Here is a 25,095-nt window from a genome sequence, read left to right as displayed (position 1 = left end):
TGGCGAGACAACACGTCCTGAGGATGCCTCATGGCAAAACACGTGTCAAATTGTTTAAAGACAAATATTGGCGGAATTAACACTAAAGAAAACTCAAATCATTTGGATAGAGTAGGTATGTTAAAATACAATTTTTTACACAATTATTTTAAAAACCTTGAAAAATTGTCATGTGCTGCAAAATGTAATAAAATACCTATAAAAAAATATAAAATGAATGTTAATCTTTTTCGGCTGTCCGTACTCATTATTATGCTGGGAGAGTTTCTTGCGCCGCTTCTTCTCTCTCAAAGCGCCATTTGTTTCCGAAGCGGTAGTAGTATCTAGTAGTATAAGAAATGACATCAAAAAGTATTCTAAAGGAATCAATTTTGAGAAAATAAATGCCTTTATTCCTTTTATTAACCTCCCATGAAATCAGATATACCCTATTTCTTCTAATAAAAGAAGGCAACCCTCAGGACACCTTTTTTTTATGAAAATAAGGGACGTTCAGCTGATGGTAATTGATACGCCCTGCCCATTACAATGCAATAAATATATTAAATACATACATAAATGCGTTGCCGGTTTTTAAGTTGGGAGTATGCGCTATGCGTGAGGGTCTCTGAGCTGTATCGTTTCGGGAAAGCTGCAGCCATTTATTGATCCCACAAAGTGACTGCGTGGCACGAAGTTCTATGTCAACATAATGCAGGTGGAATTCGGCTGCTGGAATGAATCCGACCAACTATTCGGAGCACACCCGTCACACACACACACATATATATATATATATATTTAGCCTTATATTATTATCTATGAGCGCCGTAGCTTGTGAAATTACTGGGAAAATGAGATTTAACATCTTACGTCTCAAGGTGATGAGCGCAATTGTAGTGCCGCTCAGAAGGGTTTCGAATCCTGAGCGGCACTGCATTGTAATGGGCAGGGCGTATCAATTATCATCAGCTCCTGCTCGTCTCGTCCCTCCGTAACATAAAAAAAATGTATTACCCAAGAAAGATATTCTAATACGCTCCTATTTAGAAAATGTGACTAAGTAACATCTCCATTGCGTTTCAGATTGACAATATCTTCCGAGAAGCCAACGTATCCAACAACGGTCTGATTCGTTATGAAGATTTCGTGAAGATTGCCTGCGCTCCGGTCCCAGACTACTATTAGTTTGCACGCCATCTGTCGGGAATAATGTAGAAACTCGATATTTTTGTATATTCATGTCTTCAAAGCATTCTGTGTCCCATAATGTAAATTATGTGTGAAAATTATTTAAATAACTTGAACTCTTTTTTTTTAAACTCACTATCTGCAGCTGTATATAAAAATCTATGATTTACCAGATGTTTTTAACATGTACCAGAAATATTTTAAAAATATGTGTATATTTTGTATTTTTTTATTCGAATTTATTATGATATATTGAACATTCCAATACGAGCTTAATGTAAGTTCTGTTCACTGAGAGTTTATAAAATAAAATCAGTGTTTAAAGTTATAAATTGCCACCCCATACTATACTAGTTGCGTTTGTAAACAGCTGCGTCCCTCGTACCACGAAACGCCAGTCGCTTAACTGTCGCTATATCAAATATATACTACTTATATATAGAGATTCAAAGTATTATTTTTCTACAATGTATTAAATAAAAGACTATTTATGGAAAACTGTGTTTTATTAAAAATGTAACAATAATATTATGATATGGCACTATTGTGTGGTCCATTCGCTACAATAGTTATTCGATTATCAACCTTAAATACATTCAATATAAGTAACAATTATGCATTATCTGAGCGATTCAATAGATTCAGTTAAATTTACATAAGAAAACATATAATATGATTCGGGTCTTGTTATAAGACGAATCTTAAAATTGCTGACATTTAAATATTTTATCAAAATATTGTAACGAGTAAAGTGAAGTGAGGAGCGGGTGTCGAAAAGGTGGCGCTAGTGTTGCGGTGTGAAGTGAGAGGCGAATAGACTAGAGGTGGTTGAGGAGAAGAGAGGTGTGGCGATGGGTATAATGATACATAATGATTGACTGCTTTAAAAATACCTTTAAAGAACCACAATTGTAATCGTAGGGAAAGTATTTTCCAAATATTTAAACATTAGGTACTTTTATATTTCAAAAAGGTTGCTTTAAGGTTGTTTTTATTCCGAAAAAGTACTAACCAGTTAGAATTTATAAAAATAAAATGTAAATCTATTTGATTCCAAGTTCAGCATGTGCATAGGTTTTATAGAAACTTGGTGCAAATGGTTCATACCATTATTTTTCCAAAAGTACATAATATTCAATTCCAAGTGATTATGTTTTGACGACCTGTATAGCCGAGTGGTTAGCGATCCTACCTACTAAGCTAGAGGTCCCGGGTTCGAATCCCGGTAGGTGCAAGCATTTATATGATGAATATGGATGTTTGTTACCGAGTCATGGATGTTTAAATGTATTTATGTATGTTTATATGAATATATGTATGTTTAAGTAAGTATATTGTATTATATATATCATTGTCTTGTAATCCATAACACAGGCTATATATGCTTAACTTGGGGCAAGATAATTTGTGTAAAAAATGTGTCAATATAATATTATATTATATATGTCGATATAAACGAAAATTCTTTACCATTGTAATAGGTGAATTTTCGCTAAGATCAATAATCAATGAAAAATATAAAAGAAAATGTGCATTATGTATAGGTATTAATAGGAGTAGAGTCAGTCAATTATGATTTTAATTATTTGGATAAGTTACAACTATAAATAGTTTTATTTAAATATGATGTAAGACTATTAATATTGATAAGCAAATAAGTTATTTTTTTTGCAAACCGTACATTTCAAGTGACATATTTGACAGACAGATCCCAATCTACTAACTACAGATAGAGATAAATAACTACCTTCTACTGTCAGTAATTAGCTGTCAATAATCTGAAGCTGTCCCAATATATGTGGTGTTGACGGATAAAGTGAGTTACCGTCGATAAGTTTATTGGGACAGAAAATTCAACGATAGTTACGATTTTTATCTCAAGTATTCAAATTCAAAAACACTTTATTCATGTAGGTCACGGAAATGACACTTATGAATGTCAAAAAAAATAAAAATATTGTTTCTTATTGAATTTACCGCTACTTCGTAAAGGGTTGAGCTAATGAGAATAAGTAGCGAGAAACTCATTGCCACTCTTTTAAGTCAAGATTTACATTTTAATTGTTTTACAAATCATTTCAATTACAATATATGCAAATAGACGCAACAAAAATTCTCAAATGTCAAAAACTGAAAGGCTTACACGAGTAAGTCAAAAATAGAAAAAAAAAATGAAAATTAATACTTATAAACACAAGAGTTATTGAGTATAGTAGATGTATCAATCCACACATACCGTAAATAAATAGAGGCATTATGTGAGCATTTCATAAAATAAAATATATAATAACTTTAAAGGAAATAATAATAATAAAAAACACATCAAGCAGACCTCCCGGTAACAAGATTATACAGCCACCACGTAAGAGATAGACTGAATATTGGGGACGGCCGTAAATGTCTTTGACTCGAATCTCCGATTCAGCTAACGCTGTAGGGAAATGATAGGGGAATACGAAACTAGAGCCAAATGTGGATAGGATCATAAATTAACATCAAGGATTTTGAAATTACTAGAATAGCACCCCAGTAATAAAGTTAACATGAATTATTTACTTTTAATTCAATACAATTAAAACGTATGAGCCTTGTTGACTTCTCAATATAATCTTGGAATTATGTAAAATATAAGCATAGTCAATAAAATTGGTCACATTATTTTATAAATATTAATAATCGAATAACTACAATTAATTCCTATACTACGAAGCTTTACAAATGCGAGGGAAAACTTTGAGGATAACAATTCAAACAATGGTGCTTGTTCACTGCCAAACAACGCACGCGCGGTACATGCATGCGGTTTTGGTTTGCATAAATTTATTAATTATAATTGCATTCAGTCCTACTCACAAAATTTTAACATTTAAGTAATCATTTAAAAAAAATAGCACAAATTAGTTTTTTATCAATTGCACTCGGCCCTTATTACAAATTTTTTAAACACTTAAATAATATAGAAAATTATCGTACAATTGAATACCTTATTGATTGCATACAGCCTATTTACAATCCTTTTAAATACCTACATAATAAAACTAAATGAAAATTAAATTTAACTTAAATATGTAACAACCCGAAACACGTATTCAACAGAATATATTGACACATGAGCCCACTATACCGCACCTGCGTTGCTAAGGTACGGTCGCGCCTGCAGATCACATTGTTCCTTTTGCCTTAAATGGCGTTAAAACCAGAACGATTGTTTTATTTTACATTGTATACAGAAAGTGGATGACCTACAATTGCTTAAAACTGTTCAAACTGAGGCGATTAACGCGCGGGACGCGTCTTAGAGTAATTCGCTCGCTCGCTTAGCCTCTCAAACTGACGCGACTTCCCGCGTGTCATTTTTGGTTCTTCAGTGGAGTAACATCATGCATTGTGAGATCAAACAATCCCGCCGGGCGTCCTGCTCTTGTTTCACTTTAACTTGAGCGACTAATCGCGGCAATTTGAACACGTCCATACAAGTTAGCTGACACAATCGGCGCGAGCGACTTCCGTCCCGCGCGTTATTCGCCTCAGTTTGAACAGAGCTTTACTCCGCGACCGCCCTCAACAGTCCTCTTGTAGAGTAAAAGCTCTTTGTAATCGGGTCTAAGAAAAACCAGTTTCTTTGTTCTTGAATACATACCATCATAAACTAATATATATTTTTAAAACCTGCAAAATACTGCAAATACAAAATACTAATGATACCGTGATATTAGCAAGTGATGCACCGTTAAGCTAGTGTGTGTACGGTTACGGGGGATACCAGTTACACAATTTTTTCTCCCTTAAATAATCATATATACTATCGTTTTTATACTTTTTCACAACACACGACGGCATTTTTAAAATATTTTATTGCGACGCAAACTGATCTATCACAGACGATGACAATTCTCATAATGGCCGCCTATCGGCCTGTAGTATTGTAAGTGTGTGAGTGGAGCTATGTATTTACAAGTTAATCGGCTTGTTTTGGTGATACACTGTTATGTAAGGTGACACGGAGTCCTTATTTTATTACTAGTCCGTGTTTAATGAATAAGATTATAATTTAAGTTACAAAAGTTTAAATACGAATATGGAGTCGGAAATAATACATAAATCGTCGCATTTGTAATACATAATAGTATATGCAACTCGTGCGACGTTGTCGATTACCCACTCAAGCGACTGACCAAACATTACAAAGTTCAACTTCGTTTTCGTGGGCAATCGACAACTTGTCTCACTTGTTGCAGAATATACTTTATAAGTATCACTCACCACTTAAATACTGCGGTGGTGTGAACTGCCAATATCTATACATATAAATAAAATTTGAGTGTCTGTTTGGAAATATTGAAATAACCGCTTTTTACTACATGAATATGAATATATTTACGGTACATACACCAAATACACATTTTTTATTACAATTTTTGTCTGTCTGTCTGTTTGTTGTTGACAGTTTTTGGCAGGTACCTGGCGTAATAAGGAGTCACTAAGGCTACGTTTATTTTAGAAAAAATCTTTTGTTTAAGAGAAATAAAGTAATGTTGCAATGTCTAAGAGACGGTTTAACTCTCAAAATATTTTATATGGCAAAACAACGCTCTTAATAGTAATTTTCATAGTTATAACACTAGAAATAAGGGATTGCTTGTAACTAATTCTAGTAGGCTTCATTATAAAGTCCCAGCCACTGTTCAGGCATTATCTATAAATAAATTTAAACGTTTTATAAAAAAAATGGCTCCGTCGTAAATCCTATTACTCCACTGCTGAATATCTAAATGATCGGACAGCCTGGGCCTACATTGTGATTATTTTATAGCGATAGAAATGACTGTAGAATATTGAATTTGTATGTTTTTATTGAAAAGAGCGCAAAAAGAATGCTGGGAGAGTTTCTCGCGCCGCTTCCTCTCTCTCAGAGCGCCATTTGTTTCCGAAGCGGTAGTAGTATCGAGTAGTTATTAGAAATGACATCAAAAAGAATTATAAAGGAATCAATTTCGAGAAAATAAATGCCTTTTATGCCTCTTAACGTTTGCCGGGTCAGCTAGTCTCCCATAAAAATAATAATCCCTAAACAGCTATTTAGTATTTACGGTATCTGCATTCGTATCTTCTGGTACATCTGGCCCGAATACAGAGCTTTTACTCTACAATATATTTATAATAATTAATAGAGATCCTAATAACAAACGTGTATATGAATAAGTTGAGCAGATGCTTCAGTTCTAGTACTAAACCACTTACAGCCGTTCCCAATATACTATCTACAGATAGAGATAAATTAATATCATCTACTGTCATTAATTAATTAATAAAGTCATTCTTATCGCCTTATATTGGGACGCGTGAATTGAAATTTCCATACAAACTTCTATCGCTGTTAAGCTATACGTCGCGGTCGTCCCATTGACAGACAGGTGAGTTACCGTCTATAAGTCTATTAGAACAGAAATATCAACGATAGTTATGATTTTTATCCCAAGTAGGCCACAACCGGAGATATAGTGAATATTGGGAACGGCCGGTAGGGACACTGAAATTATTTTACTTAGTTTAAAAAACCTACATAAAAAGTTATGGTAATTCTGATAAAGCGCACAATAAAGAAATCTGAGTTTAGTATGTGGCTAGAACTGGAGCATCTTACCTATATTGGTTTTAATTATTGGCACTATCGTACATTATTGCTGACAAAAAACGCAATTCACTCAAACTATCAAAACAGTTTATAATCTTATACTATTTAAATACAACACTTTTAAAGGATTAAAACGCGTGTAACTGTAACTGTGTTTTTACATTAGATTTTTGCGTTAAAGTTACATTTTTATTTTAGTTAACCCTACGTTTCAGTCCCCCTGAAAACGAGATCTGGAAAAGCCTTGAAATGTCGGGTTAACTGAAAAGCTAATATCAAAACACAGTTACAATTACACGCGTTTTAATCCTTTAAATGTGTAACACTCGCGTTAGTCAAAGAAAATACTATTTTTAAACTAGACAATAACATTTATAACTAATAGTTTTGTCTCGAAACGTATACCCGTGGCAGACATCGTTTAGACAAATCCGTTAGTTGAAATACAATTACAAAATTGACATAACACGCGCGATACAATTCGTTGCATCTGAAGAAGGTCATACAACTAAGTCTGAAGATACATAGAATGAATATAAAAAAGCGCAAAAAGTAAAACTTGCATAAAGTGCGCTTCATCTTAAATATAATTAGTGTAGGGAATAAGATAAGAGTATACACTAATTAAGACTCTAGAGTGCTGTGTGGAATTCAATTATGAAAAAAAAATGATGTTTAAATATGCATCAATCTATGAAAGAGTTACACGACGACGAAAATCTCCGGTTCGAAGGACCAAATTTTCCCCATTCACAAAAAACAAACGCAAATAGAATTGGCCTTAACAGAACATCAAGACTCAAATAAACGAGTCGATTGCGACGTTAAATGACAACTTCACAAAATACATAATAATTCTTTATACACTATTCTCTGCAACAGTCGATATGATTGAAGGACTAAAAATATGAATTGCAGTCCGCGAGTGCTGGCAGAAGCGAAAACTTGAACATTTACGTTGTGCCTTTTAGAATATTTTGGAATGGCTAGGGAATAATTTAGTACGAATCGCTTTAAAAGTATAAAAGTACTAGCATGTTGTGGTAAATACAATCTTTATATATATAATTCTTGTGTGCGTGTGTATGTCACTGAACTCCTCCTAGACGGCTGGACCGATTTGGATGAAATTTTTTGTGTGAGTTCAAGGGGATTCGAGGATGGTTTAGATTCACAATTGAACTACCTCCTAAACGGCTGGACCGATTTTGATGATATTTTTGTGTGTTTCAGTGAATTTGAGATTGGTTTAGATTCTCAATTCCGTCCATATAATATAATTCTCCTGCTCATGTGTATGTTACTGAACTCCTCCTAACGGCTGGACAGATTTTGCAAATTTAAGACGTGTGTACAAGACAACGTCTGTTGGGTCCACTAGTATTCATATATAGCGCTATCGTAAACAAAAATGACAATTTATATTACAAAAAAAAATTTAACACTGTTTATCTCTCAGAAAATTCAACTTCCATCCACAATTTCAAACGAGTCTTTCACCATCTTCATTGCCAGCATCATCATCGGAAATCTCTAAAACTGATACAATAGGTTTATGGTAGCTGAAGCAAAAAACAAAATAATAAATACAAGTACCACTATCAACCACTGGTCCAATGACCGTATGATCATTAGAACATATAGAAAAACACCGTCTCTCGGGTCAGTTAGTATTGAATCAAACAAAAACGTAAAAACTGTAAGAAATCTATATATATATATATAAATGAATTGCTGTTCGTTAGTCTCTAAAACTCGAGAATCGCTGGACCCGATTTGGCTAATTTTGGTCTTGAATTATTTGTGGAAGTCCAGAGAAGGTTTAAAATGTGAATAAATAGGAAAATGCTGGTAAATTAAATAAAAACAACAAATTTGTTTTTCCTTTGATGTGTCCATACATAATTTCTATGAGAGAATTTATTGACGCACGGTATGACAGTTCTGCTGTGAAACAATTTCATTACGACAGCAGCTGGGTGCATATTTTACGAAATAATTTTTGATGTTATGATATATTATTGACAAATTCATATAAACACATTATTTTATTTATTATAATATACAGAACAACGTCTGTCGGGCCAGCTAGTTATAAATAAATATACTTAATTGTGAACGGTTAGCTTGCGTCACACATCTTGGTGAGTGAATACACTACTTTAGACCGCCAATAAGTACTTGAAACGAAATCGAACTAGGTCGACATGATTAATGCTCTGACCTGAAATGGAGGCTGCAGCGGAGTGGCACTCCACTGCGACTACGAGAGAAATAAAATAATCATTTCAAATTGATTCAAAATTCCAAGTAAATTAGAAATTGTGTTTTTAATGAATATCAGGGACGAGACAAGAAGGACATTCAGGTAATGGTTATAGGGAGGATCCTTTTCATAAGATGCTGGCTAGATTATTGGTACCACAACGGCGCCTATTTCTGCCGTGTATCAGTAATCTGTAAACATTAATGTGTTTCGGTCTGAAGGGCGTCCTAGCTAGTGAAATTACTTGGCAAATGAGACTTAACATCTTATGTCTCAAGGTGACGAGCGCAATTGCAGTGCCGCTCAGAATTTTTTGGGTTTTTCAAGAATCCTGAGCGACACTGCATTGTAATGGGTTGAGCTTATCAATTACCATCAGCTGGACGTCCTGCTCGTCTAGTCTATTTTCATAAAAAAATATCGATATCGATAATTTACGACCAACGATTTATGGCAACGTAAGCATCGTCATAATAACATACCATTAGGTGTCTTATTAGTATGGACCTTTGTCCCCCGCTTCCATTAAAAAAAATGTGTGTACGGAGAGTACACAAGTAATAAGGAAAACTTCTATACGACATAGAACTTTTCTACTACATATTTATAACTACACAGAAAAAATCTATATATATTGGGACGCGTGAATTGCAATTTCCATACAAACTTCTATCGCTGCTAAGCTATATGTCGTCCCATTGACAGACAGCGTGTACGGATAAGGTGAGTTAACGTCGATAAGTTTATTCGCACAGAAAAGTCAACGATAGTTACGATTTTTATCTCAAGTAGGCCACAACCGGAGATAGACTGAATATTGGGAAAGGCCGTAAATGATCTAAGAATTAAAACTATTTCATAATTAAATTATTAAAACTTTCGTGAGCAATTGTTACGTTACTTATTATATGGCTTCATTTACGATTTATCGTTGTCGGTACCGACTAGTTTCGGACCATTCGGAGGTCCTTCATTGGGGTGAGTGTATTGGGTTCGCGATAAAAGGGCCTACCATCAACTTCTAATAAGCGATGCGAATCCGATGCAGTTCAGTTAAGGTACCTAAACTGAATCACTAAAATTCTTACCATGAAATGCCTTTTACTGAATGGTGTTTGGATCGCTTATGAAGAATGAACGAAATAAAATTGTGTTTCGAAACCTAAAATGATATGATTTTAGCGGTTTTTTTGCGTAGAAAATACTAAAAATACATTTTAAAATTACGCAATTGCGTCAAATTATAAACTATTAAGCCCTTTTTTATACTTATTAAATAATAGTAATATAAATAAATGGAGTTCTTTGAATTACAAATTAAATGTTTGCTTGTGTGTTTTCGTAAAAATAACGAGTTAAGAACGCACCTCCATTGATGTTTGATTTGACAGGACCACAGAGTACATTTTTTTAAATTCGTTCTTGCGAACAGGCTATAGCCCGGGCCCTTACTGCCTCGTCTTTAGTATTTTCATTTTTGGTATTTATTTTCAGGATTTTGTTTTACAATAAAGTCCAATAAAGTATTCTCATCTCATCTTTAATCAATAAAATTGTTCTTTTCTATGTTTTCACTATTTTTTTAAAGTTATTAACAACGCGATTCACTTTCCTCTGAGGAAGTAGCAACTTTTTTCGAATCGGTCACTTTGACAAATAAGCTATCTAGTTTAGGTTGAAATAACACCTCATGGTATGAATGAATGAACGAACTAAATCAGTTTGCGATTCAGTTGATATCATTTTTGACATTCAATTGACATCATTGCGAATTAATCAGTTCATTTGACGTCAACCTAAATTAGATAGCTCTAATCACGTCGTGGTACGAAATAGCAAAGCAGTTCATTTTAGGTTGTCAATTGAATCGCAATAAGAGTTCATGAGGCCCGAAGGTCCCATCTCTTACTGCGGACGTTTTGGTGAACCAGACTTACTGAGCACATCTGCAGTGCACGAAATTTGGACAGCAACACCTCGGTAGTGGCAGAGCATGCCCTAAACTCCGACACGTCACATTACATTAGATTCGATAGGGTGAAAGATTTGGCCAGCGATAAAAAACTTGTGTCTGGTAAGCTTTTGGAAACCATAGAAATCGACCTTAATTTTAATAGAGACAAGGGTTTGGCTCTGCCACCTACGTGGAAACCCGTGTTCTTAAACGCATCTCTCAATAAGACCGTTATAATAAAAACCGTAGTAATGTAAAACCGTTACAATTACACGCGTTTTAATCCTTTAAAAGTATTTTATTTAAATGTGTAACACTCGCTTTAATCAAAGAAAATACTAAGATCCATAGTGCCGATGATCATGTAGTGGACATTGTGGGTACATTTTGTGCACCCATGGACACCAATGGTGACATAGTGTCAGTCATACCGTGCTCGTCATCACCACCGGCGCACCCCGCGCCCTGTCCAGACACGCACTACGAGCACAAGATATATTTGATAAAAAAAAACCAACATGGCGCGTAACCGAAAATCGTGACGAATTGCTATAAAATGTATCTCATACGTCAATAAAGAAGTTTCACGTCAAAAACAAATATTATATTACTTAAACAGGTTGAACATTCACCACTAGCTGACAGTAAGAGGAGTTTTGATGCATGGGTCAACGAACACACGACGTCGCCGCAAGTATCTTATACCAGGTTCATATATAACGAAGGAGAATGTGTTCGTACGGTTCTCCGAAGGACAGTGGAAGAGGAAGGGAATCTTGGCTTGGAAAAGCATCAACCAGACTAATTAGGCCTCGTATCCACTAGACAACATGTCGCCAGAGGAACGAGTTTTGATTTCAGCGGCAGTGGTTATAATTTATGCTCAACTGTATGTTGCACGGAAACAAACAACAAGCCTGGCGTAATGACGCGCGCGAGTTGGCAACGTCGCGCGCTGATGGACAACGTTGCGCGGCTGAAATGTTGAACGGCACGTGTTGCGCGCAAATGTTGCCTAGTGGATACGACACGTCCTTTATAAAGAAAAAACCAATAATCTCGTTACAAACGTCAAAACAAAACGACATACGTCGATCAGACATGCTTGTTCTTCACGGGGTTGCCAGCTTTCCGTCGTCTAAAGTTCCCCATTTGTCGCAACAGCTGTACGTTCTCATCGTCAACGTCTCTCTCCATTCCCGACGTGCCAGGCACAGTGCCCCAGAGTTTTAATTTCGATGGCAGGTAGACCAAGCCCAGAAGAGTTAAAACTGTAACAAATAGAGTAGTCTTTTAAAATACTATGTTACTTAAGAAGAGTTATTAGTTTTTGGCCATTCTTTCGATTGGCATCATAAGAGTAGGGGTGTTTTTTTTACATTTAAGTCGGTTCGATTCCCAGACGAGGCAAATAATTTTTAGAAAATCTTTGAATGCAGAATTACTAACTTTTAAAAATAACATAAAGTCTTCTTCCAGTAAAATAGCCTATCTTCGATATTTAAGGTACTTTCCCTTCATGTCCCATAACTTTGGGACACACTGTATATATATAAGTACCATAGTTAAAATATATAACACAAGTGTTCTTTCACTATCACTTTTACATCGTAAAACAAAACATCGCACCATATTTCCTTCGATTCTACTTAAAATTGTCACTGATCTTGAATAAATAGTGGATATTTCACACGTTTCACAACAATAATAGCTATTTTTATAGACGCAAATAAAAGTAAACAAAATATCTGTGCAGCGCTATCAAGTTTGTTTAGCACACCGGGTGTGCTGACCTTGAAAAAACCGTCACGCATGGTGAAACAAAAAATCTAATCACTCTATCTCATTTCTTTATATAAGACTCGCATAAGTTTTTCTTTTTCTTGTGTGAGTGAGACGGAAGCTATCAATTAGTCTAGTTACTATACTTGGTCTATGCTATGGCTACTCACTATCTATCTTATTAATAAACGCAGTGTTAAGTAACTCCGAGGTTAGAATTACTTGTTGGTATTTTCTGTATGGCGGTGGGTATTTTTTATATTATTTTTTTTTGATTGTAGTACACTGTAAAAGAATGTCTATATCGATTAATTATTAAAAGTGACTTAAATATAAGATAACATATTCATCAAAAACAATATTACAAAATATAAATATAAAAAATAAAGTCCCGCCGGCGTTGGTTCACGACAATTGCGCCGGTGGTTAGGGCGAGAGACTGAGGAACTTCCGCACGATGCGTGCCGTTCCGAAAACAGCTGCTTTCTGTAACTGACCCTTTATGGTCGAGGCTCTTTGCTATAAGACCGTTTACGGGAACGACTATTGGGACAGTTATTGTTGAATCAACATCCCACATGTCTGTAACATCAAATGCCAGGTCTAGGTACTTCGACAATTTGTGTATTTTCAGCTTTCACAAGGCTATCATCACACGGAACGGTGATATCAACAATAATAATAATTACTATTACTGGGTAGTTTCGAATAACTTTACATACTTAGCGTTTATCAATAATATGTATATAAACTAGGACTGTAACCTCATTAGTAAAGATTTACAGAAATGAATGTGGAATTTGAGGGTCTTCTTTCCGCCCCACTTTATGAGTTGTAGGCATTCTGTTTGCACTTTGCAGCGACCGATGACATTAAAATGTGGGTCGGGAAAAACTCAGCATACTGTACGTATAAAATTGGAATAAAATCTATTTGGCTGTACTATTTGTAGGCTGGTTTTGATGCAAGATTACGATTTAAACAAAAAAGACGCAAATGAGTAGTGTTGGTTCCGGCGATTTTTGAAATAAAACTATAAAATGTTAAACTCGCGCCAGGGCACGTGTCTTGATCGAAAATTTGTAAGATATGTTTATAAAGTATTTTGGTACCAGGCGATCATAGTTGAAGAAAACATTGTCCTATGTAATGTCCGCGAGAATACATTAATATATACTGACGTCATTAACACAAATTATAACTACATAGACACCAGGAGAACATAAATATGGTAGCGGTGATAGTAATGTCTTTTGAAGTTAAAACTTCTTTAACCGCGTTGAGCAATTTTCTTGGGATTGAAGAAGCGATTGCCATATGTATTATGAGTTATGACGCGACTATAAATCTATATATTCTGACGTCATTCGCACGAAGTATTACTACATAGACACCAGGAGAACATTAATATGGTGGCGGTGATAGTAATGTCTTTTGAAGTTAAAACTTCTTTAACCGCGTTGAGCACTTTTCTTGGGATTGAAGAAGTGATTGCCATATGTATTATGAGTTATGACGCGAGTATTAACCAATATATTATGACGTCATTCGCACGAAGTATTACTACATAGACACTAGGAGAACATAAATATGGTGGCGGTGATAGTAATGTCTTTTGAAGTGAAAACTTCTTTAGACGCGTTGAGCACTTTTCTTGGGATGGGTATAAAATGTTAAACTCGCGTCAGGACACGTGACCTGACCGAAAATTCCAAAGACAGCCGTTGAAGTTAAAGGCATAAAAGGCATTTATTTTCTCAAAATTGATTCCTTTAGAATTCTTTGTCATTTCTAATAACTATGAGATACTACTACCGCTTCGGAAACAAATGGCGCTCTGAGAGATAAGAAGCGGCGCAAGAAACTCTCCCAGCATTCTTTTTTTGCGCTCTTTTCAATAAAAATATACAATATTGTCCAGTCATTTCTATCGTACCAGGCTTTCCGATCATTTAGATATTCAGCAGTGGAGTAAGAGGATTTACGACAGAGCCATTTTTTTTATAAAACATTAAAATTTATTTATAGATAATGCCTGAACAGAGGCTGGGACTTTATGATAGAAGTGTATACATTTACCCTTAAAACTATTATGTATCTTATGAAGCCTACTAGAATTAGTTACAAGCAATCCCTTATTTCTAGTGTTATAATATGTTATGGATGAAAGTTGATTTTTCTGAGAGATGAACTTTTTAATGTAAAATAATCGTAATAAGTAGTAAAATTCTTTATGTAATATCAATTTCCATTTTTGTGTACGATAGCGCAATAAATGAATATTGTATTGAACGGCATAAATGCTAGTACTTTTATACTGACAAATTATTCCCTAACCATTCAAAAATATTCAAAACGTTCATTTTCAAGTTTTCACACTTCTGCCGGCACTCCCGGATGGCCCGTATTTTTTTTATTCGTTTTTCTGTCTATCAAAATTAGTGAATCTGATGAAGAATTTCTTAAGAAGAAAGAATGAAAGAAAATTTAAACTTGTATAATAAAAAGGGTTTGAAAAATACTTACTGTTGAGTACACAGGGGAACACCACATAGAAGTTGAGAGTCGTAGAATGGAAATAGAACGCCTCGGAGAAGTACAGCACTATGGCCAGCATGAGGGACCAGTAGCCCATAGACACAACTCTGAAAACAAAACTCGGTTACTTTTTATGGAACAGGGAGACAAACTTGCGTACGGGCACTGAACTATACAATAGTACAAGTACGGGAGTCAGACTCCGCAAAATCAATTAAAGAAATAGGGACTCTTGCGGTCATACAATAAGGTGTAATTCAGATCGCACAGCGCTACTAATATAAATTTTTATTCACCTAGAAGTTGCCTCTCTTTCTATCGCGTGTCTCTTACCTTTTCTGACAACATTAGGGTTGACTTCTTTATCTAAAACTGTATCGACCTAGTTTAAGGTAATCTTATAAAAATAGCTAAGTTTTATCTATAATATAAATATGTATGTACTCGTAATTTTAAATCAACATTCTTTTATTGTCAAATCTACATTAGTTGCAGATTAGTAATTTAGGTATGCTTTGGAAGACCACGACATATTTAAACCTACTAAGTATATAGAAAATAAATAGGTTGCTATTATGAATGGTAATTTCATTATAATAATAATCACTTTAAATTAGATTGTTACAGTGTCTTTAGGAGGCTTAAAAAAATTAAATTTGGATCCCAATTACCTTTAATATGCTTTGATTTATTTGTCTCTCCATTTTAACCGACTTCAAAAAGGAGGTTATCAATTCGATCGGTATTTTTTTTTTGTAGGTACACGTATTACTTTGAGATTTATGATCCGATTTACGTAATTTTAGTTCGATGCAGAATAGATGCAATTTGGCCCCATAAAAAATTTAGATAGTTTGGCCAAGTAGTTTTTATTTTATGAACATTTTTGTTTACTTTGATGATATTATTGTTTTTAATATGTAGCACATACAAATAATAGTATTTTATTAATATTTAAGGTAAAGGTGTATCAAATTAAATTTTTAAGTTATTTGATACTTTCAGCTCCTTTTAGCTGGGAATCACGCGCCGCATAGTTTTGTTTTTTATATTTCCATAATTTTTGTTACTACTTATTTAATTTATTCATTATTTTAAGATTTATACTATAAATTGAAGGTGATTGTTTTTATTGCTTACTAGCTGACCCGACAGACGTTGTTCTGCATATAAAATTGAGTTTATTTTTTATCTCCTGAGAAAGAAACTTAATTTAAGTTAAAAATTTAACCCCCAGAAGACTCAAGTTTGCGCGTTTACCACTAAAAAAAACCCCATTTGTCGTATCACCGCTTATCGACAACACTTCCCTTAAAGCCTCGCCTAGTATCGGAATACTGGGTCTCGTAATCTCGAGCGATTGCCAATTTCGTGGCCATCTGGAGGGCAACGCCAAATTGGCTTCGAAGAAGCTGGGCGTCATCAATAGAGCACGGCAATACTTCAAGCCGGACCACATTCTAGCGCTGTACAAAGCGCAGGTCCGGCCGCACATGGAGTAGTGCTGTCATCTCCGGTCTGGCGCACCCCAGTATCAGCTGGATCCATTTGACCGCGTGCAACGCAGAGCAGCTCGAATTGTCGGGGACCCAGTGCTCTGTGAACGGCTGGATTACTTGGCGTTGCGTAGAGACGTCGCTTCATTGTGTGTCTTCGCATTTATCACGGGGAGTATTCCGAAGAGCTGTTAAACCTGATTCCTGCCGCCGAATTCCACCTTCGTGGTCTTCCACAGTGCGGTTTTCAAGGAGCTTTCTTCCTCGTACTACAAAGCTTTGGAATGAGCTCCCTTGTGCGGTGTTTCCAGTACGATACGACATGGGTACCTTCAAAAAAAGCGCGTACACATTCCTTAAAGGCCGGCAAAGCTCTTGTGATTCCTCTGGTGTTGCAAGAGAATGTGGGCGGCGGTGATCACTTAACACCAGGTACGCTCGTTTGTCCTCCTATTCCATAAAAAAAAAGTTAGTACGATATAAATTCTAAATTAGTTAGTCATTTTAAACTATTTTGCAATAATTGCTTGATTACTGAACGACAACTCATAGGAAAAACAAAATTGCTGTTATTATTTAATTATCGAGCATTTTCCTATTTATTCACCTTTTAAACCTTCTCTGGACTTCCACAAATAATTCGAGACCAAAATTAGCCAGCCGTTCTCGAGTTTTAGCGAGACTAACGAACAGCAATTCATTTATATATATATATTGCTACTAAAGTGTTTCTATTCTCTTTTAAAAATAGGCCGTAGCACTCGAGTTGTCAGCGATGGACACTTGGCTGTGTACGTCACTTTGTCACGCGAAGTGTCATTCATTGAAGTGCACTTAATAATGTTATTTTACTAAGAGTCAAGTTTGCGCTGGGAATAGTTCGATATTTCAATATTATCAAAGCATAAAAAAATCTGATATTACCATAAACTTAGAATGTCGTACATCCTTTTACTCCACAGCTGAATATCTAAGTGATCGGACAAGCCGGGGACAGAAATGACTGTACAATAATGTATTGAAAAGAGCGCAAAAATGCCGGGAGAGTTTATTGCGCCGCTTCTTCTCTCTCAGAGCGCGATTTGTTTCCGAAGCGGTGGTAGTATCTAGTATATTAGAGATGACATCAAAAAGAATTATAAATGAATCAATTTTGAGAAAATAAATGCCTTTTATGCCTTTTTACTTATTAGCTAGTTGTCAGTCAGTACTTTTTGCCATTTTCAAAATTGACAATTAAGATGTTAAGGCTGGGGACCGAGCCAACGGCCTTGAGGATACGAGCGGAACTAGGTTACCTCTCTCGCACAAGATCGCCATTGTTTTAATTCAAAATTAGAAGCATTTTTTATTTATAACAAACATAATACAATTTTCTTTACATAAAATAACAACACTATGTCATATTAAATAGTATTAAACCTACTGAATGGATTTTGATGAAACTTTACAATAATATAGCTTACATAACACATTGGCTATTATTTGTAAAACGATCGTGTGAATTATACGATATATGGCAAAACAACGTTTGCCGGGTCAGCTAGTATTAAATAGTATTGGTAAACAATTAATATTTATATATATTGAATGATTAGAATGGCTTCAACTGTAGGAGTTAGGGGTACTTATGTGATTTTTTACTATTAAAGACAGAAACGTAAAGTAAAATTAATTTCCTTCTCATATTCTGTAGACATGTAATAATTTTTTAATTAAAAATAAAAGCTTTATATAAGCTGTTATGAAATGGTTTCAATTCAGTGCTATCTTAGAGATTTCTGTTGATAGCGGCCTTAACGTACAGTCACCTACCTAGTCTACCAGTGGGAGGCTCCTTTGCACAGGCGAGCCGGCTAGATTATGGGTACCACAACGGTGCCTATTTCTACCATGAAGCAGTAATGTGTTAACTGTGTTACGGTCTGAAGGGCGCCGTAGCCATTGAAATTACTGGGCAAATGAGACTTAACATTTTATGTCTCAAGGTGACGAGCGCAATTGTAGTGCCGCTCAAAATGTTTGGGTTTTTCAAGAATCCTGAGCGGAATGCATTCTAATGGGTAGGGCGTATCAATTACCATCAGCTGAGGCCCGCCACAAGATGGACCGATCATCTGGTCAAGATCGCCGGAATACGTTGGATGAGGGCAGCGCACGACCGATTACTAGATACTATTAGTTTTTTTTTTGTTCAAGTTTTGTACGTTCGTAAAAATCCGAACAAGGCTAGGTCGTCCACTGATTAAAACTCTGTTCAAACTGAGGCGAATAACACGCCGGACGTGGGACGGAAGTCGCTCGCAATCGATTGACGATTCAAATTGACGCGAGTAGTCGCTCAAGTTGAAGCGAAACAAGAGCGGGACGCCCGGCGGGATTGTTTGATCTCACAATGCATGATGTTTCTAAACTGAAGAACCAAAAATGACACGCGGGAAGTCGCGGCAGTTTGAAAGGCTAAGCGAGCGAGCGAATTACTCTAAACCGCGTACCGCGCGTTATTCGCCTCAGTTTGAACAGAGCTTAAAACTACAATATATAGACAATAACTATTGCATGGAATTGTGTAACTCAGGTTTTAAGTGTATTGATTCTGGGGTTTCAAAAACTTTCCGCTGTGCTATTTGCATGATTTAACTATATATATAAAAATGAATTGCTGTTCGTTAGTCTCGCTAAAACTCGAGAACGGCTGGACCGATTTGGCTAATTTTGGTCTTGATTTATTTGTGGAAGTCCAGAGAAGGTTTAAAAGGTGAATAAATAGGAAAATACTGCTAAATTAAATAAAAACAACAAATTTGTTTTTCCTTTGATGTGTCCATACATAATTTCTATGAGAGAATTTATTGACGCACGGTTTGGGTGCATATTTTACGAAGTAATTTTTGATGTTATGATATATTATTGGCAAATTCATATAAAAACATTATTTTATTTATTATATACAGAATAACGTCTGTCGGATCAGCTTGTAAATAATAATAATATAAACTCACGGTCTGTAGTGTATGTACAATGTACAGTGAATCAGAGCTAGAGCCTTCAACACTGAAAACATGCCCAGCATCCTCGAAATTGCACCTGAAACAAACGATATTTACTTCTTAATGAAATCTTTTCATTAAAAATATCATTAACAATATAATATCTAATATATACAATTCTCGTTTCGCTGTGTTTGTAGTTAAACTCCTCCGAAGCGGCTTGACCGATTCTCATGAAATTTTGAGTGCACATTGGGTAGGTCTGAGAATCGGACAACATCTATTTTTCATCCCCCTAAATGTTAAGAGTGGTCCACGCCAATTTTTTTTTTTAATTTTATGACATTTTTTTTAAATTTGTTTGATTATGAGTCAGCATTAAAGAATACATACAACTTCAAATTTTCACTCATCTACGATTAACAGTTACTTTTGTATCGCGATTTTAATATCGGCAATAAAACGTTTGCTGGGTCAGCTAGTATTAACATATATTTAGTTGGTTGCGAAACTGAAGTGGCAGTGGGCAGGCACATAGCTCGATAGACAGATGGCCTGTGAGGCAGAAAAGTCCTCCAATGGACCGACGATCTGGTCAAGATCAAGTTGATCACCGCCGCCCACATTCTCCTTTAATACCAGAGGAATCACAAGAGGGTTGCCGGTTTTTTCTTGTCATATCATATTGTTCTGGAAACACCACACAAGGAAGCTCATTCCACAGCTTGGTCATGCGTGGAAGAGAGTAGTGGAGGGACTATGGAAGAACGCCACACATCCAGATGGTGGTGATTATATCATAATTTGTGGTGTGTCATGTACAAAATAGATTGTGATTTATTGATTTCAGTTGTAGAAGAACATCCAGTGCTAACCATTTACGGCCGCTTTCAATAACCTTCAATCTATCCTTAGTTTAACTTACTAGAGGTAGACAAATCTATCCTTTTACGCTTACTTACACTTCAATAACCTATCGACATAAAGCATTGGACTATAACTATATTGGACATAACTATGGATAGATAATAAATATCTTGTCATTTAACGGTGACAGCAATGTATCTGTTACTAGAGATACGTTATTGAAAACGGCCAATAATCTATCTAATATATAAATTTCTTGTGTCACTGTTACCAAACTCCTCCGAAACGGCTGAAGCAATTTGTGTGAAATTTTGTGTGCATCAGGTAGGTCTGAGAATCGGCAAACATCTATTTTTTTATAGCCCAAAATTTATTTTATTTCAATTTGTGTGGCAATACAATGTTTGCTGTTTATGCTAGTATTTAACAGTGGGAGGCTCCTTTACACAGGATGCCGGCTAGATTATGGGTACCAAACGGCGCCTTTTCTGCCGTGAAGCAGTAATGTGTAATCACTACTGTGTTTCGGTCTGAAGGGCGCCGTAGCTAGTGAAATTACTGGGCAAATGAGACTTAACATCTTATGACTCAAGGTGACAAGGAAGAATTTTTTTAGTTTTTCAAGAATCCTGAGCGGCACTGCATTGTAATGGGCAGGGCGTATCAATTACCATCAGCTGAACGTCCTGCTCGTCTCGTCCCTTATTATCATAAAAAAAAAATACTAATTTGGAGGCTTCGTCTCTAGTGACATTTTACCAGCGGGAGTCTCCTTAGCACAGGATGTGGGCTAGATTATGGGTACCTGTTTCGGCTGTTAAGCAGTAATATGTATACATTACTATTTTTCGGTCTGAAGGGTGTCCGCAGCTAGTTAGATTGCTGTACAAATGAGACTTAACATGAAACATATTAAATGTGAAGAGCACACATTAAAAAAAATATGATTTAAATATAAATAAATTAACAAACAAAAGAATTTATTTGGATGAGTTTCTTGTTATTTATTCTCAATTAGCTCAACCCTTTACGAAGTAGCGGTAAATTCAATAAGAAAGATTTTTTTTTTAAATTCATAAGTGTTATTTCCGTGATGTACATGAAAAAAGTGATTTTGAATTTGAATTTATTGTTACTAAATGCCAGATACTTGCTTCATTGCTAGCCTATCCATTATATCATTGATATACACCACTCTTAGAATGTTTTTTCATTGAGAGTAATATCTGACATTGGAAAAGTAGTACAAATGGTATAAATCAGTGCTCAAAAACTTGTAGCTTTCAAAGTTGTCATAACAAAATACATATTTACTACAATGGACACCCTGTAATCCGACAAACATTTTGGACTATCAAATTTATCGTATTATATAGTAATGCCTAAGACAGAAAGAGTATCAGAGTAATCTGACAAATTAACAGATCCAATGATAAGATTCTATATGTTATATGTATTCAAATTCGCTTCTGAGCTTGTGACGACATTACTAGGTACAAATATGTGATACACAATTAATAAACAGTAAAAAATGAAAACACGCTACAACGCACCACTATATTCTTCAAACTTGAAATTCAAACTAAGTACGCTTCCTTCATTCGCGGATTAAAAAATTGTGACCCAATTCCTATATTCGCGGCTAAAGATTTCTTTATTCGCGGATGTAATCGGTACATAGTACATGCATATTAATAAAATGAATTCCAACATAGCCGAAATTGCGAATGGAATAGGACGAGATGGGTACGAACAGATAGAATCAAGTGACATTCAGGAGTTGCTTGAATCGCAAGATGAAGATTTGACTGAAATCGAATTGGAGGCAACGTTAAATTCACAGCTCATTGAAGAAGAGGCTTCAACAAGCACTGGAAATGTAACATTTAATTCTGAAAAATTTTAGTGAAGGCTTAAAAATGGCTAATAAGCTTTGTGATTTCTTTATGAAAATTGATCCGTCTATGGAACGAAGTCTTATTTTAAAGAGGCAAATTGCTAATGCCAGTGCTAAATATCAGTTTGAACTAAAGGACCTATTAAAAACAGTCAAGCAAGAAAAAATTACAAAATTCTTTAAACTGTTGCCTAAGCCTGAAGATAGTTTAATAAACATGGTCAAAAGCTTCAATTAAATTGTTTTTTTATATGTTTGTTTTTTATTTTGTCATCTAGGAACGTATCCCCTAAAAATTACCATTTCGTATTCACGGTTTCTGTATTCGCGGCATATATACACATGTCCCGGGATAGCGTCGACGAGAACCGGAACAAACTTGTGTCTGAAATCGAGACTATGCTTTGCAAAGTCTCGGAATGGGGCCGACATAATTTAGTCCAATTCAACCCCAAGAAGACACAGGTTTGTGCGTTCACCACTAAAACGTCTCCCTTTGTCGTATCCCCTCGATTCGAGATCACTCCTCTAACTGCCACAGCCTGTATTGGCATACTTGGCGTCGATATATCGAGCGACGTTCAGTTCCGTGGTCACTTGGAAGAGAAGGCCAAACTAGCCTCAAAAAAGCTTGATGTACTCAGTAAGGCGAGACAGTACTTCACTAAAAGCCACCGCCTGCAACTTTATAAGGCACAAATTCAGCCTCACATGGAGTACGGTTCTCACCTCTGTGCGGGTGCTCCCCAGTACCAGCTTCTTCCATTTGACCGCATGCAACGAAGAGCGGCTCGAATCATCGACGATCAAGTCATCACCGATCGGCTTAATTCTCTAGCATTGCATAGAGATGTGGGTTCTCTCTGCATCTTTACTTTACCACGGGGAGTGCTCAGAGGAGCTGTTCGGGTTGATTCCAGCGGCCGAATTCCACCACCGGACATTACGTGCAAAGTACCATCCGCATCACATAGACGTCTGGCATTCCACAACCACGCGTTTTGTTCGTAATTTCTTGCCTCGCACAGCCACTTTGTGGAATCAACTACCGGCAGCGGTCTTCCCGAACAGATACGACTTAGGGACCTTCAAGAAAAAAGCATACTCCCACCTTAAAGGCCGGCAACGCATTTCTTGACACACCTGTTGTTGCGGATGTCCATGGGCGGTTGCCTCACCTCTCCCCATCCCGTGAGCCTCTTGCCCATTTGCCCCCTCTAATATAAAAAAAAAATATTTACGGAACATATACCCCGCGAATAAAGAGCTTTTACTGTAATCAGAATCTTAACAATACCCTATGCATTTCGCACAGTAATAGTGGTGTGTACAAAGTATAAAATGTACAATCATTCATTAGCAAAAATTGTCAACACACAATAATAGACCATGTTTTTTTTATGTAAATTAGGGACGAGACAAGCAAGACGTCTAGCTGATGGTACTTGATATGACCTGCCCATTACAATACAGTGCCGCTCAGGATTCTTGAAAAACCCCAAAAATTATGAGAGGCACTACAACTGCGCTCGTCACCTTGAGACATAAGATTTTAAGTCTCATTTGCCCAGTACTTTCACTAGCTACGGCCCCCTTCGGACCGAAACACATTAATGCTCACACATTACTGCTTCACGGCAGAAATAGGCATGTCGGATTACAGGGGGTGCCGGACTAGACATGGGCTGGATTACCGGGTTCTGAATTATAGTTTGTCACATAATCCTTAGGAAAGTAATAGTAGGAATATAAAAGTCAGACTGGTGGATCATAAAATGAAGCCTATTTGGCAAAAAATAATTAAAAATACCAAAACCATAAGGCAATATAGGTAAATTATACAATGTTCCTAACTGGGATGAAGTCCACATCTCATTACTTGAGCAGAAAGTACAGCATTTAACCAACAGTCTAATCAAAATCGAGTGTGATAAATTGATTTTAAACATAATTGTACTTATTTTAAATAATGATATTTTTAACATAAACTATGACAAGCAATGGCTCTTACATTATGCACGAATACGTAATAATAAATACACTACATTATATGTATAATCTATAATTTTAGTAGCTTTATAAACTTTACGAACTTACCATCAAAATGTTCGTCATCACTGTTGTTGCTAAGAAACGATCGCTTTTCTATGTAAGATCGACCGGCTGTGCCCATATCCATAAAAGCAACAAATGCTATCCATCCTCGGAAAGCGTATAAAACTTTATTTTGTACTGCCATTATTTAGTTAAAACTGATAAAGTCCAAGTATAACCTCAGAAAATGTTAGCAAAAACGTATATATTTTGATGCAAAACAAACTTCGAAGTTTGAACTAAGCTAAACATTGAGCAAGCAGAGGAATATTGAATTAAGCGGGACACATTTCAAGTTCTGAATTATCGCGTGTACATCCAAGCGTGCAACGCATTGCGGCATTTTACCTGCATTAGTTATTTTTATGTGAATTTTATATTTAGACCTCGCAGAGCCTTTACAGGT

The 25,095-nt window shown here is 35.8% G+C and overlaps 2 protein-coding genes across 2 annotated transcripts in view; one reads left to right on the top strand and one right to left on the bottom strand.

The window, feature by feature from the left end:
• LOC126973802 (calmodulin-like protein 4) overlaps positions 1 to 1,668 on the top strand; it is a 12,762-nt gene extending 11,094 nt beyond the window's left edge. Inside the window, exon 5 of the mRNA XM_050821143.1 lies at positions 1,066 to 1,668. Coding sequence (XP_050677100.1) covers positions 1,066 to 1,167 — 102 coding nt within the window. The 3' untranslated portion in view covers positions 1,168 to 1,668. The remainder of the gene's footprint in view (positions 1 to 1,065) is intronic.
• Positions 1,658 to 25,095, bottom strand: LOC126975062 (uncharacterized). The gene is made up of 4 exons (XM_050822868.1): positions 24,693 to 25,095; positions 19,844 to 19,928; positions 15,334 to 15,452; positions 1,658 to 12,296 (listed from the first exon to the last, which is right to left on the bottom strand). Exons 1-4 carry the CDS (start codon positions 24,832 to 24,834, stop codon positions 12,121 to 12,123), a joined length of 522 nt encoding a protein of 173 aa, XP_050678825.1. The 5' UTR covers positions 24,835 to 25,095; the 3' UTR covers positions 1,658 to 12,120.

The sequence above is a fragment of the Leptidea sinapis genome, chromosome 2 (genome assembly GCF_905404315.1).
Source record: "Leptidea sinapis chromosome 2, ilLepSina1.1, whole genome shotgun sequence".
Classification (NCBI taxonomy): Eukaryota; Metazoa; Arthropoda; class Insecta; order Lepidoptera; family Pieridae; genus Leptidea; species Leptidea sinapis.
Note: the sequence above shows the minus strand (reverse complement) of the source record. Positions and strands in the feature narration are given on the sequence as shown.